This window comes from Cataglyphis hispanica, chromosome 3 (assembly GCF_021464435.1).
Source record: "Cataglyphis hispanica isolate Lineage 1 chromosome 3, ULB_Chis1_1.0, whole genome shotgun sequence".
Classification (NCBI taxonomy): Eukaryota; Metazoa; Arthropoda; class Insecta; order Hymenoptera; family Formicidae; genus Cataglyphis; species Cataglyphis hispanica.
The window spans coordinates 12,022,353-12,037,108 of NC_065956.1; the positions used below are offsets into that span (position 1 = coordinate 12,022,353).

A 14,756-nucleotide genomic window follows, 5' to 3' on the forward strand; every position below is an offset into this window, starting at 1 on the left:
AGAGAATAATATATATTAGGTAATAATATATTATCAACCAATAATTATTTAAACTCTTAAGCTAAATATAAAATCAAATTTCATATTAAGAAAGCGTATATATTTACCTTGTGACAATCTGTCGCTGAGAGTTGTTATTTCCGCCTGCAAATGCTCAACAGTTCTATGATTCGAAGTCAATTCGTTCGTAAGCATTTCGCATCTCTCTGTCGTCTCCCTCAAGATAGCCTCTGTTTCCAAGAGTTTGCATTCCAAAAGCTCCTTGTCTCTATTGTACATTTTTTTCATCTTTTCCAGGTCGTCTAGGTCCTTGTTTCTTTGTTGTTCAGTCCTCTGTATTGTATTCAATAATTCTTCTACTTGTTTCTCCCTGATAGACGCCTCGGCCTTTTGCTGTCTTAGTCTAGACAACTCTTTTTCTGCGTTTGCGATATCTGTTCGCGCTGCGTTGAGTTGCGACTTCAAACTCTCGATTTCATTCTCTTGACGCTCGACAATGACTAGTAGCGTACTCGGATGGGACTGATTCTGATCCAGCTGATCGCGCAGAAGCGATACCTGATTTTCTAGAAGCTCAACAATTAGTGGACTATCGTTAACACTTGAAAGACAGCTATTGTTCTGCATGTGGCCATTATTCTGTTCCTCATCTTCGCCAAGTTCGCAACAAGCCATCATCAAATCCTCCGATCTCACACTATCTAGAGTGCTTCTTCGCGAACTTGGAGGCGAACTTCGGCTTCTCTTGTAGACTCTCGATCTAGAACTCGACCTAGATCGAGCTTTCACCCTGGATAACGCAGTTCTCGTTAATGGCGGTGATGGTGGCAGTTCCGACCATTCGTGGTTCGTCGAATCCGACCAGGCAGAACCTTTGAGTGCGACAGGCCAATCGCCATTTCTCACAAGTGGCGGCGATACTGGCATTTCTGACCAATCGCCAGACTCTCTTCGTCCACCCTCGGAAGCAGTTCTGTATTCTTCGTCGGATGAAAATAAAACCGATCTAGGCGTGATGGATGTCGAGGGAACGACAGAATCTCTTTCACGATCCATGATGGATCTACAAGACAAACACAATATTTTATAAGTGTGTGTGTGTGTGTGCGTGCGTGCGTGCGTGCGTGCGTGTGCGTGTGTGTGTGTGTGTGTGTGTATATATATATATATATATATATATATATATATTTAAGATCCAATTCTCTTTCTCTTTCTCTGTAATTATTTCCTTTTTTATTTCATAAAAACTATGCGGTAAACTATGCTGTGTTATATAATTTTTAATATTTTAAATTTTTTACTTCATTGATCGAAGACATTTCACTCGATTGATATTGCTATATAAGTTACATATTAAAAGATTTTGTAATAATACTCACGTAATAGGCGACTGCGAATTTGTTTCTTGCTGAGTGTCTGAGCAAACCGTAAGAGAATCCACATTACTGTCAGGATCAGATAGATTGGCCGCTCTTTTGATAGCCGACATCCAACTACACCTAATACCGGCAGTCACCGCTGATAACACTGTATTTCCCCTATCATCCCAAGCCTGTGTCAAAAACCAAAGCTATAAATACACATAGTTTCATTTTGAGCAAAAAATGCGGTCATTTAATTTATTTTTGTTAAATTTAAGAAAGAGATGTTATAAATCTAATTTCAAAACATATTCTCTCCATTTTAATATAAAATAATATATATTATATAAAGCAAAAATTGCAAGCGCAGTTATTTTATGGAAAATCAAAATATTTTTTGTAAACACGATACCGAAATTACGATACTCACGACAGTTTGAAATCCATAATTTCGCGCGACCTGTAGCGGTGTGACAGCGGTGACGGTGTTGAGGTCTATGACGCCGTCCATGATGCCCTTGTCCTCCGCACAGGGATCTCTATAATACATTAGTCCGCAGCCTCTTAGAACAAACCAGTGCTTGTTCCATTCCTAGACAGAAGAACAAATTTCTTAAGAAATGCTCGCGAGAGATTACGAGTTCACGAGACGCACCTTATTCAATCCCTGTTTCATCAGCCAACCCTTTTTGATGTTCAACAAGTCCTCTGCCGGCAGATCAACTCTCAACTCAGAAATGGGCGAGTACCTGATGCCGGAAATATCTAGGCCGCAGCCGTCGGGATCTCCTCTTATCTACATATGAGACGCAATTCATAACATATAATTACCGTGTTTTCACTTTAAATTAATACAAATATTAATGATTATATATAGAAATGTCGCAATTTTTATTTCTTATAAAATATTAATTATTATTATATTAATATTATTATTATTTTTTAATTATTATTATATTACGTATTATTAGTTTAAGTTTTTAAATTATTAGATAGTAAAATAAATTAAATAGTAAAAATAAAATAAAACTGAAAATATAAATATGTTTTAAATAACGCAATGGTAAATTGTTATTTGTTAAAATGCACACGATATAGATATAATTAAGGATTAATGATTATATTTCATATCTTTTCATTACGTACAAGCTTATCTTGATGAACGGCATTGACCGCATCCACGACGTCCCTGGTTGGCTCCGAAGTTCTTGGTTTGATTCGCCTCACTCGTGGTTGCGTTAACGAAGCCGCTATATCCCGCAGCTTCCCTTCTCTTTCCCGCTCGTGCTCCAAAAGTATCCTCCGGCACGCGTCATCGTCTGTATATTTATAATATATTTAACATTTCTGTACGGCTTTTGTAGCAATATATTTTCTTTCACACGATATATATAATCTTATATATAAAACATATATTATAAAAAAACATAAATTCATTTATCTAGCTATTCATCTCTTCGTTTATTTCATTATTTCTCACGTGTCTAATAATGATAATTCAGGATAATATGAATTATAATTATGATACTTAGAATTGGATGGACAGAACAACCATCGCATATGAAATCATTAATGCCGTCTTCCTGTTTGTCGTTATCAAAACATTCGCTTCGGTACGTCGGCGAGTTAACTAATTAATTTCTTTTCCACTTATAAGAGCGCTCTTCATCCAACATGCTGACATCGGCACGGGCAAACAATCACTTCGCATTAATTGACTGCCAACTAATTAATAACCTGTGCTTCTTGCTGCAGCAGGAAGCATCAGAGAAGTGAAAGACTATCTTGCGCACTTTCCTCCTTGTTTACCTTAGCAATATATTAAAATCAAACACGTCATTATATTAATGGCTATAAGCATAAAAATTATCACAATTTATCTCTATAAAAAATATATTAAATTAATGAAAAATTAAGAAAAATAAAATATGTAACTCAAATCAATTAAAAATTAAATTATATCAAAGTTTAAAAAAATATAAAACTTAATTGGTAGTAGTATAGATTATGTTAATATAATCAAATAAAATTAAAATTAGTAAAATAATTAAAATAAAAGAATTTTTCTTTTAAGAATTTTTGTGAGAAAATCATGATGTCGCTAATAAATTGTATATAGATAATCTCCGCAAATAAATTCCGTGTCAAAATTTTTCATCAAATGCAATTAAAGCCGACTGAGGTTTCAATCGACAATCTACGTTTAAATCTCCCGATGATTCCGACGTTCCGATAAGACACACGCGTTTCAATAATCTGCGTCCGTTGGAAATTATTAGAGAGACTCTTCCGCAGATTTCGCATGCCTTGGTTGAATTTTTCGCGACGCAGTTTCTGAAGTATCCCGTCGTTCGTTCGGCGTCAATCTAAGTGAAATCTATGAATCGCGATGCAATGCACATGCGACCAAGTGACCGCATATTTCCTACGCGATTGTGTGCGCGCAATTACGCAACTATGCCGAATACCATCAGGCCCCGATATTCTCCCGCGATTCTTTTCAGAAGGCCAAGATTTGATTCTGAGAGAAAAATTATGAGAGAAGGAATAATGATAGTTTTTTTTTTTTTTTATAAACAACACTGTGTTATTGTTATATGTTGCAAGTAAATTATTTTTCTAAATAACATATATTGGAATGCAAATAAATTATTTTCCTTTAATTAATATATAATTCAAAATCTTTTTTGCGCTGTATCACTAATTCTCTTAAAAGGTATCTAATTTCATTAATATCGTTTTTTATATGCGAATCTAGAGCAACGTTTCTTGAAACTATTACGTTTGTTATATTAATTACACAGAATAAAAATAGGTCAGCTGTCCGACTTAATATGTACGTCAGCTGTTTCTTTTGCGGATTGCAAATCATCGTCATTGAGAATGTAAAATGCAGCGTCCTAGTTTCCATCCGTATCTAAACTAGTTTTATCCAACTATTAAGAATAAGAAAAACTTTCGACGTAAATTGTGACAAAGCGAGACGAACGTCTTGAAAGTTATTATTTCTAATGTAACTTTCATGTTATCTGTTATTCATGTTGAAATATCTCAGAGAAATGAGATATACCTAAAATTATTTGTAAATTATTTACTCTCACTCATCCATGTTCTAATTTCAATATCATCTTGACAGCACAACGCAAAGCAATTCAAATGGAGCGATCAAATACAGTAATATATCTTTCTATCATCATCTAATTATAATATCATTAAAGGATATCTAGTTTAATTGACATAGTAATATAATCGAAAAAAATAAGTCACGAAAGATTGAAGATCACTAATAGTTTATAATCTTATTAAATTTTTATCAAATTTTAATTCAAATTAAAACTATTAAAATTTTAGAAATACAAATCAAAAAATAATTTTATAAATAAATTTAGAAATGTGAACAAAGACATCTTCCGCGTTATGACAAAAATCACAAGAATCAAGCAAACATCATGTGATCGTAATCGAGACGAGAAAATGTCAAAGCACAGATGACAATTTTATCTGTCAAAGGCATCGGACACGCGGAGAAATTGTGTCTCGTCGAATATACCGACCTAGTTTCTCGCCGGAGGCCGTGCCGGTCGTGTCGCCGGTTCGTTCGCCCTGCTGATTCATCCTGCGCCTGGCCTTGTCCTCGGCACGGAGCTTGTCTCGGGTCGGTGGTGACGCGCTGCTGGCAGGTTGATCCCGATAACTCGTTGATCTCGTGCCATCATCGTTCGGGATCATCGGTGGCTTGTCGGTCAACGAGGCGGCACTGCTCGAGATGGTTGTCGAAGTGGTCGAATAAACAGTGCTGCAAATGCTGCCGTTCAACGACGCCGTTGTCGTAGTTGTCAAATAGCTTCCGCTGGAGCCATTCTCGAGAGACGCCACACTATGCAGGGGCGATAAGTTGTTCCTGACCTCGGACACGCTCTCCGTGTTACCGTTGGTCAGCACGCTATTGTTAGTCGCGGTACAGACGCTGGTTGTTACCAAGGACGGCGTCGACGAGAAGACGGAAGAGCACAAGTCTGACGTTCCATTGCCAGTCTCCGGGATCCTCGCGCTACTGCGCGGCTCTGATTGACAGCTATTGAAGCGCGGTCGCGGTGGATTTGGTGTATTACCTGAAATAATCAAGTTTCAATGCAAGCCTTTGTAAGAATTCATAATTGAATGCGCGCTTGTGATGCAAGGACTATAAAATCTTCACGAACAAGCCGAAAGAAAAATTAGCAATTTTTCTTTCTAAAAAAGAAATTTTTAAACTTAAAAAAAAATGTGTACAAATGTAAAAGTTATATACTTATATACAATTTAAGTAAGAATATCGTGGATTGTATGACTCAATTCGAGTTGTGCTGTAATCTCTAAGAAAAATAATTAAGACAGATCTAATTAGACAGATAGAGAGAAACTAGAGATAACGAGATGGTAGTGATACGTAAAAATGATTATATATATATATTATAAAAAGATATGTGCTTTTTCCTTCACGCGCCAAAGATATCTTCTTATTATTTATATCCACTTGTGTCACACGCCTCTCATTTTTACTGCGGTTAAATTATTGCACATTTCGCCTCTCGTTACATCAAATTGCTTGCGTAAAAGACTCTTGTCTGTGCAATATTACTTTTGCGCAGAGCGAAATGACTGAGCGAGGTAGTAATTACGCCATCGTTAAACTACTGGTGTGGACATATCTTTGCATACACGTGTATTATTGTAAAATTTGCATAACATGAGCAGTAGACATACTCACTTCGAATTGTCGGCGTAACTTGCAGAATGGTCGTCTGTCCGCCGGGGAAGGTTGCATTTCGCTTATGCCGACCCTGAAAACCACAGAACGTAAATCGTGAAGAAATTGCGACGGAACATTTCTACAGATTCTATTATCGAAACCCTCGAGCGTTTCTTTTCGCCGTTAACGATCTCAGCTGATTGGATAATCGATCTGGAAATTGATCCGCGAATAATTACATTTATCTTCGGCTATAATCGTAAAAACACTCCGCAAACACAAACGAATGTGTATCTCATGGAAAATATTTACTCAAATTTAATAAAAAGATACTCAGCCTTAATTAATTAATCAATTATATATATATATATATTATATATATTATATTATACTCTATCTTTTTATTTATATTATTAGCATTATTAATGCATGCGACATTGTTTTCGTATCTCCAACTAAAAAAAGTTGCGACGATTATGCAATTTCAAGAAGTCGTCTCGAGATGCGAAACGATCGAGCTCTCTTTGCGCAAACAACGTCGTAATTCCAAGGACGATAGAAAGAATAGGGAAAAGAGGGAAGTAATTGCAAAAAAATGTGGAAAATAACACGAGAGCAACATTTTCTTCACATTCACCGTATTAAATGTCGCATGACACATCTTGCCTTGGCCTCCTAACGTAATCGTTCGTTTACACCAGCAACGAGGTCCACGGCAACGACGAGGTGTAGCCGATCGATCATTGCTTGCGTAACGGAATTAACGTGTGCGCGTAGCCATGTAATCTCGTACGAACAATGCGAGAATGCGAGACCGCGATGGGATCCTAAACGATTCGCGCGAGGACGATTGATCGATTGTGGTCGCGACACGAAACCCGCGAGCGCAGAAAACACTTCATTCTGTTCTCTGAAGAGATAATTATCGAGCTATTGCATTGGATGTATGCAAAGAAGACTGAGTATGAAGAATGTTGTTTTGTCTGAGAATTGCAGGAGCTTTAACACGTACACGCACCTTGCAATACATAATTTATTATAATTTACAACGCATTTGCAAGATAATATTTAAATATTTTGAAACACACATCTTTTAATCGCTCTCAAGACAATGTGTGATAATTCGAAAAATATTTTTCCTGCATTTTCGACAAGTAATTCAAATAAAATTTAATTTAAATAAAAATCTACGCGTTGTAATGAAAAAGAAAAAAAAAAAGAAATCAACCGAAATACAGGATATGTCGTAATATGCGTAGAACTTACTTCGTGAATAGATTTCTGAACGTCGTGCATTCTACAAATAAAATATCTTTCATGAGATCTATCTTTCGGTAAATGACATTGATAGGAGTGCGTTATATCACACGCGTCACGATGCAATAACTCACGTTTCGCGTTTCGTGTACCAGAAGCACCGAATGAAGAGATATTTCTCCGCTCGCCGATCGATCATGTCTTACGTAATTTCGCAGCCGAGTAATCCGCGGTGTTGTTACAAAGTTCCGAGCAGCATAACGAACGACAGCTTTTGACAGCGGTTCGATTTACGGCGTCTGATTGATTGGAAGGTTCGCGCGAGCGCGAACACCTCCTCGTACCGGATACCAATTTAATCGATAATCGAGGAAGGCTAAATAATTACGGCGGGGAAACGCTGGTCCGGTCCAAATTTCATCGCTACTTGTACGCAACTTGTTGCGCAACAGATATACACGCGGCATGAACACTTTTTTTCAGACGCTGTAAACCCTAAATCATCGACACGCAGAGCGTTCTAATAATTGCTTTACAATCCCAATATTCGCGACCTGCACGAAACGTTGTGAATTTACGATTGCTTTATCGTGCCGCTATATGCAATATCAAAAATTGCAAAAAACGCTTTATATATCTTTAGATATCTTATCAAGTTTATGTAATTTTCAACAAACAAATTATAAATTCAAGTAGATATTACTATAAACGAGTTCTCAATTAATGCTGATGAGATATTAATACAAATTTAAACTTTTAATTGTTTAACTATTATAGTAACATCACGCATTATGCCATAATTAATAGAATTAAAATAGCTTTTTTATGAAATGCAAGAAAGTTCGTTCTTAAACTGATTCGCCAGGCTTGCAATCGCTTAGTAACGAGTGAAACGATGCTCCATTTGTCACCAAACGCTTTCCGTCGTCAGCTGAATAATGATGCCCCGGGACGATGTTAAGCGATGGTGAAAAGAGAAAACACAGAGAGGCCCCTTTAGAGATCGCGAAAAGACGGATGAATCGCAGGAAGCGGCCAATCGACTCGACTGACAACCCCCGAGACGCGCAAGTCCAAGTGACAAGTCGCCGCACAAGTCTACTGGCGTTTATTGTCGACGTAATGAGCGCCGCGGTATGCATTGACAATTATGCGAGGCAACGTCGGCAGTTTCACTGTAGCTTACGCTATTTTTTTCAAGGCCTTTCAAGCGCAAGCGACAGGCACAATCACACTCAATAACCGCTTCATCATGCGAAAGCGTACGCCCGCCCCGTTTATGAACTCGACGCATTTTTACTTTGCGCTCTGTCCTACATTGTCGCTAATCTGCCACGTACAATGGTCACTTTTATATAATAGGAGACACGACAAATATTTTTGCTTAACCAGCATTGTCTAGGAGATAACAAAATATTTAATTTGAATTGTAATTTAATTTAATTTCTCTCTCTATTTAATTACTCTCTCTCTAGTTGTGGGATTCTGAAAAGAAATATAGAATCACATTTATAAAATTAATTACATTTTAATTATGTAATTTTTTTAATAATTATATTTGTCATCATATAAAATTTACTGCGTATAGTAGTAAAAAAAAAATAAGTGGCATTTTTTTAAAACTGCTAAGATTTACATATATTTTAAATAATACATACAAAAAGAAATAATTGATAGTATATTAATAGCATAATTCCGACACATTTTGCGTAGACAACAGAGTCTAAAAACATTGAAATAATCGTGATATTCTTCGGAACTCTCTCGTAACTCTCTTGTTACATCGAATAGGTTTCCGCTAGCATGCTCTGAAACCCTATTAGAGCTAATCCTGTGGACGCGAAAAGACGTCACAAGCGGGGAATCGTTCATGTGCGCATAACAAGCATGTCGCAGGAAAGGATGCATTATGGCACGTAATGATTATGCGAGAGCACGTGCAATCAGGCAACATTCTGCGCGTTTCTACCATTCGCGTGACTCCGTTCTTCTCGCGTAATGTTCCTTTCAGAGAGGCGTATAATACGATATCGATGCAGCTTCGCCGCTGCGTATTCTCCGTAATCGACGAAAAATTAAATTCTCTAATGATATACGTAAGATGCCATTCGTTCTATATCATAAGTGTACGTTAGGACGTAGAATTCCTTTGACCAGTTATCGAATCATCTTTTCCAATCGATATATCCTTCATAAATTGATGCAGAAATTGGATTGTGGCTCTCGCATTTCATAACGGTTTCCGGAATATTTCATTAAGCTGCACGAAAAATATTGCAATTTGAGAGAGAGAGAGGAAGGTGAGAAAGAGAGAGAGAGAGAGAGAGAAAATACGATCTTTATTTTATTTATAATTATTATCAAAATTTTCCGATATATTTTATTTTATAGGATTATTTTAATAATAATAAATAACGCAAAATTTTTAAAAATACGAAAATGAAAAACGGTATATACTGACGTTAAGCTGGACCAACCTTGTTTCGTGAATACACCTGGAGAACATCCGTCCACCACCTGGTTTCTTCACGACACGTTCCTTTGACGAAGGTCACACCCTCCGGCGAGGTCACGGCGAGGCTATAAGGATGCCCGGTGACATCCTCGGCGGCGGCCACCTCCAGGACGCGGGTCATGTCGATCCTCGCCTGTGGTACCGTTTCGGGCTGCAACAATAAGAGAAAAAGATATCTAATGTTAGACAATTCCTTTATAGGAGGAAAGCGTTCTACTTCGCACGGCGAACATTACAATTATGAATCAACAGTAATTGACCATCAAATTAAACAAATCGCACGGATATCGCGGTTTGCTTATACAATAAAATACCTGACATCATGCACATTGTAAACACGCAGACATCTATTTTTATGCACAAAAGTATACATGGCAGTGATTACGTGTCATCTATGTGTCACGTGTGTGTCCTCGCGCTTAATAAGCTCTGTATCGAAAGGAGACGGCAGCAATCAATCGATAGTAATGCGTCGCGAGGGAATTTTTATCACACTTGATGTCTCTTTTTTCAGTCATCGGTTATTTCGCGAAATTGCATTTGCATTACACTCGCATTCGATTGGGTCGATTGGGGCTTACACGGGGCTCGCTGTACTGGAAATGTATCATTTCAGCACGGTAGGTGTGTGTGAGCAATCGGTTGGCAGCGGCCAACGTATTTTCCCTCGGCCGTAAAAGCGGCGGTCCGCGGACGGCAGGAATGACGCCTTATTGCTATTCCACTTGGCTCCTCGTAAAACGAAAGTGAGTCCCATCGGTGTGATCGAGCAATTGCCGCTAATTTGAGAAGAGGGAAACACGGGACACTAACGGGCGAAAGGGATATCGCGAAGGGAGCGAGGCGGAGATGAGTTGCACGCTGATCAAAGCGCGACCGTTCTGTGTGACTGCTGCCGAGCATTTTACCGCACAAAATGTACCCGGGAATGTCACCGCAATGCATACACACATGTACACACATACACTACTGTCGGTACTTTACGGGAACGAGCCTATCTACTTGCGGACAGATCGCTCTCGCGCTGGAGATTGAGTAATACTCGAGCTATAAAACAAGCAATAAAGACTAATGACTAAGTTCTTAGTAATAAATCGTACAATAAAGAAAGAAAATGAGTAACTTTGCATCGTTATACGTAATAATCATCATTATCGTAGTTTCAATGCAAATTACTTGTATCAAATACATATGTATTTTCGAAAATGCAGTCTTAAAAAAATTAATGCTAAAAAATATTACATATGAGATATTTTTTGAATATTGCTTTTCAAAAAACTTCAAGGTATTTATTTAGAAATTAAAATAATCTGGGAAAATAACAGATTCAATGACATTATATGAAATCGTAAACATGCCTGTCTAAAAAAAGCAAAGATATTCATAACGCCGAGAGTACATACGCATGCCGCGAAACAGCGCATATAATTAAAAAAAAAAAAAAAACGCGTTTCGCTGCAATTTTTTTCGGGTTCGAGCAGCGACATTATTCTTGAAACACGAGAGATTCATTTGCCCAGCGCATCTTACGCTCGGTATTTTGTCGTGCTTACATATATTCTCCCCTTACCGTTTTCTTGCTCTCCCACCTCTCTTAACGATCGCCGCTCATGTTGGAATAATGCAAAAATTTGCATATGAAAAATTCCTCCGCTTATAGCCAACTTAATTAATCGCGGAGGATGAGAGAGGATAGAAGCTTGCGCAGAAATGTCGGGAAAAAATTTATGAACGCGGAAAGTTCGCGATAGAAAGACGATAAAAATAATTGAAAAGTTTTAAATTTAATTAAACTCTCCTTTTCTCCTTAAAAATTCGATTTTTCTGCATCGCATAAAGAGATGAATTCCTATCCATCTTCCTCGTAATACATCCATCATTTGCATCAATCAAAGATCAAAGAACTCAGGATTATTGCAAAAGTGTGCGAGAACAAACGACCGAGAAAATGCAACAAAATGTGAAAGACTTTGTTGATAAAGATCGTATCTATGAGATTAACATAAATTTCGCGAAATAATAATAAACCGTCCAATCAATAGAGATAACGTTTATAAATATTACATATTATGGAATTGAAATTACGATTACTCTGATTCGCGATGATTTCGCAATGCTCATCATTTGAGCGTAAAAAAAATTTAGATAATTCTTTTTTGAGTCGCGCATTTCGCGTTAAGACCAACGTACGTGTAAGACGATTTTGTTCGCGCAGAACGGACAAGTGTGAAAGAAAATCCGTGACGCATTAAATCCGTAGCGCGGCACGAGCCTCTATTAACGCAACGCCGCTACCATATGCCCTGGGAGACGAAGGGATGATGCGTCCAACGGGGCGATACATCACGGCCCATGTCGGCCGTTGCATACACAAGACCGCCCTACTCATAGTTTTTGTTCACCGGACGTGTTTATTGGCAAGAAGTTGGTTGGTTCTTTTGGTCGGCTTTCCGTCTGTTTATTAAAGAGAGAATGGATTGTATCACATGAAATTACTTCCACAATTTTGCATACGTGTTGAGAACGACTACTTTTTAACATTAGCAGCGTTGATGGATATTATTTCTTGAGATTTTTAAGCAATATTATCGAATTAAAGTTATTATTATATTGAATTTATAAGATATAACAGTAAATCATAAGCTGGATCCAAATTAAGCGAACAAATATCAGCAAATATCAGATTAAAGCATTATTTAATTAATTAATAAAAAAATATTAATAATTAATGTCTTTTCACTCGTTCGCTCTAATATTTGTACTCATTCATGTTCGTTCGCTTTGTTTGGAGTTAGTTTCAAAATAAATAAGATATTCTTTCACTCATCGGCTTATTCAATTTTAATTTAATTTTAATTCAATCAGTTATTAAATAATTAAATCAGTTTTTTGCCAATAAATGGGATTAGAAAGATTCTTTGACGAAAGACAGCACAATATGACTCAATTGTCCATCTAATTTTTTTCCTATATTTTTATTCAGAAAAGTTCCTGATGATTGACAACATGATTATAAAAAAACATAACACGGTATCGATCGGTGGCAGCGCAGGTGAAGGAAAACCTGAGGAAGAAACGAAGGAGACAGGGAGCGTGCGTCAGAAATAAAACAGGTGATTCGCGAAATCTGGTCGGTTACATGGATCCTTCGTGACCTGGTTGCGGTCCTTACCGATATACCGAGGGAGATAAAATCCACGTGGTTTTCATGTAAAACACGAGTTGTCGCGCCTCACTCGCGGTAATCTCTTCGTCTGTCGCGGCATTTTTTCTTTTCGAGCTTCCTTTCCTGTCTACACATCCGTCTCTTTCGCACCGTAATATCTCTTCTGTCTCTTTTTACTTCTTCTCAAGAGCAAATCTTCGCTTTTGATCTTCTTCCTTTGCGACGTGCCATGCAAACATAGCCGCAGGACTTTGCCAAACTGAGAACTACAGAAGACCTCGTCTTTAGTCCAATCTTCAAGGTCGCTTCTGACGGACGTCTGGAGCGCTCGGGATGACATAAGCATTTCCGAGATTCCCGTGTGCTTCGCTTCTTTGTTAATCTTACGTATTTTACGTGATATGCCATGATATATTAGTAGTGAACAACGTTATTGATCGACGTATATTTCATAATTTCGGAAAAGATTGTAATTTCTCAAATGTAATTTTTTAATTTGACTCGAAAAAAAATGTAATAAATTAAAAAAATAGTATATGAAATATGTATAAAATATTTGTAGTTTTTGTCACTGAAAAAAGTTTGTTCGATTATTTATCTTCTAACGCATGTTTGCTTTCATATAAAATTTTCTGTATATATATAAGATTATTTTTCGCACAATTTATATATATATATAAGATTATTTTGGAATACGGATTAACAATAAGATAGGATGAGTTTGGAAAAAATCTATCCGAGATATTCATTTTTGGAATATGGAATAAAATTTTTTTATTTGCCACATATTTTGTTTCATTATTATAATCATTGTTAAAAAGTCAATCCACGCTTACGGCATACAATTATTAACACGCAAACTGAGAGTGATAACTGGAAGAATAAATCTTCACTTTATAAAACCGAGTAATACGATATAATATATCGACTTCTCCCGCAGTAGATAGAATCCGCCGTATTCTTGATATGACTTTGCACATTCCGTTCCAAAACTCTCGGTCGAAAACTGGTCGAACGACAAAAGTGTTTATTAGAATATCGACCAGCGATACGCGCGTGCTTGTTTAATCCGCGTAAGGAGGTATATTATTTATACGTATATAATTGCCGAAGCCTCGTAATTGCTCCATCCGCAAAGTGCATACCATTAATTTGTCGGCTGCAAATGTTCGCGTGGTTATTCTCGGCCCTTGATCTTATCCATCGTCCTCTTTCTCCTCTCCTCTTTCCCGCCGAGACTAGACTCGTTTGGAAAATCAACAAGAGTCTCGTCGTTGGGAGACACGGAACGATCCGGTAACTTTTCAACGGCGGGAAACAGGTCTTACTAGTGCACGTATCTCGGCAGTGCTCATATCATAAACGGAAAAGATCGATAAAACTGAAAACTATCAGACTGCACGGGAAGCTACCAATGTGGTGTCTCAAATACATTGGTAAAAGCTAAAAGTTCATAATGATCCTACACTGCTGTTGGTGAAATAATCTAAATGACAGTCATACGCAAATATAATTATTATGCGCAATTAAAGGCTCATTATTTATCTTAAATTTATGCCGAGTAACTTGAGTCGATCGCATGGAATTATGGATCGATATCATTGAATGACATCGATTTAAAGAATAAAATTTGATAGTTTTTCTCGAGGGATCGTGAGCAGAGGCTAAAAGAATGATTAGAAATAACATCGGACTCTCTTTCCTCGCACAATGATTCCTCCCCTA

General features: G+C 37.3%; 1 protein-coding gene across 1 annotated transcript in view; it reads right to left on the minus strand.

Moving 5' to 3' along the window:
• LOC126859214 (protein outspread) overlaps nt 1-14,756 on the minus strand; it is a 189,006-nt gene that overhangs the window by 7,969 nt on the left and 166,281 nt on the right. Inside the window, 8 exon segments of the mRNA XM_050610241.1 lie at nt 108-1,063; nt 1,380-1,552; nt 1,792-1,953; nt 2,017-2,157; nt 2,508-2,680; nt 4,916-5,473; nt 6,112-6,184; nt 9,828-10,016. Coding sequence (XP_050466198.1) covers nt 108-1,063; nt 1,380-1,552; nt 1,792-1,953; nt 2,017-2,157; nt 2,508-2,680; nt 4,916-5,473; nt 6,112-6,184; nt 9,828-10,016 — 2,425 coding nt within the window.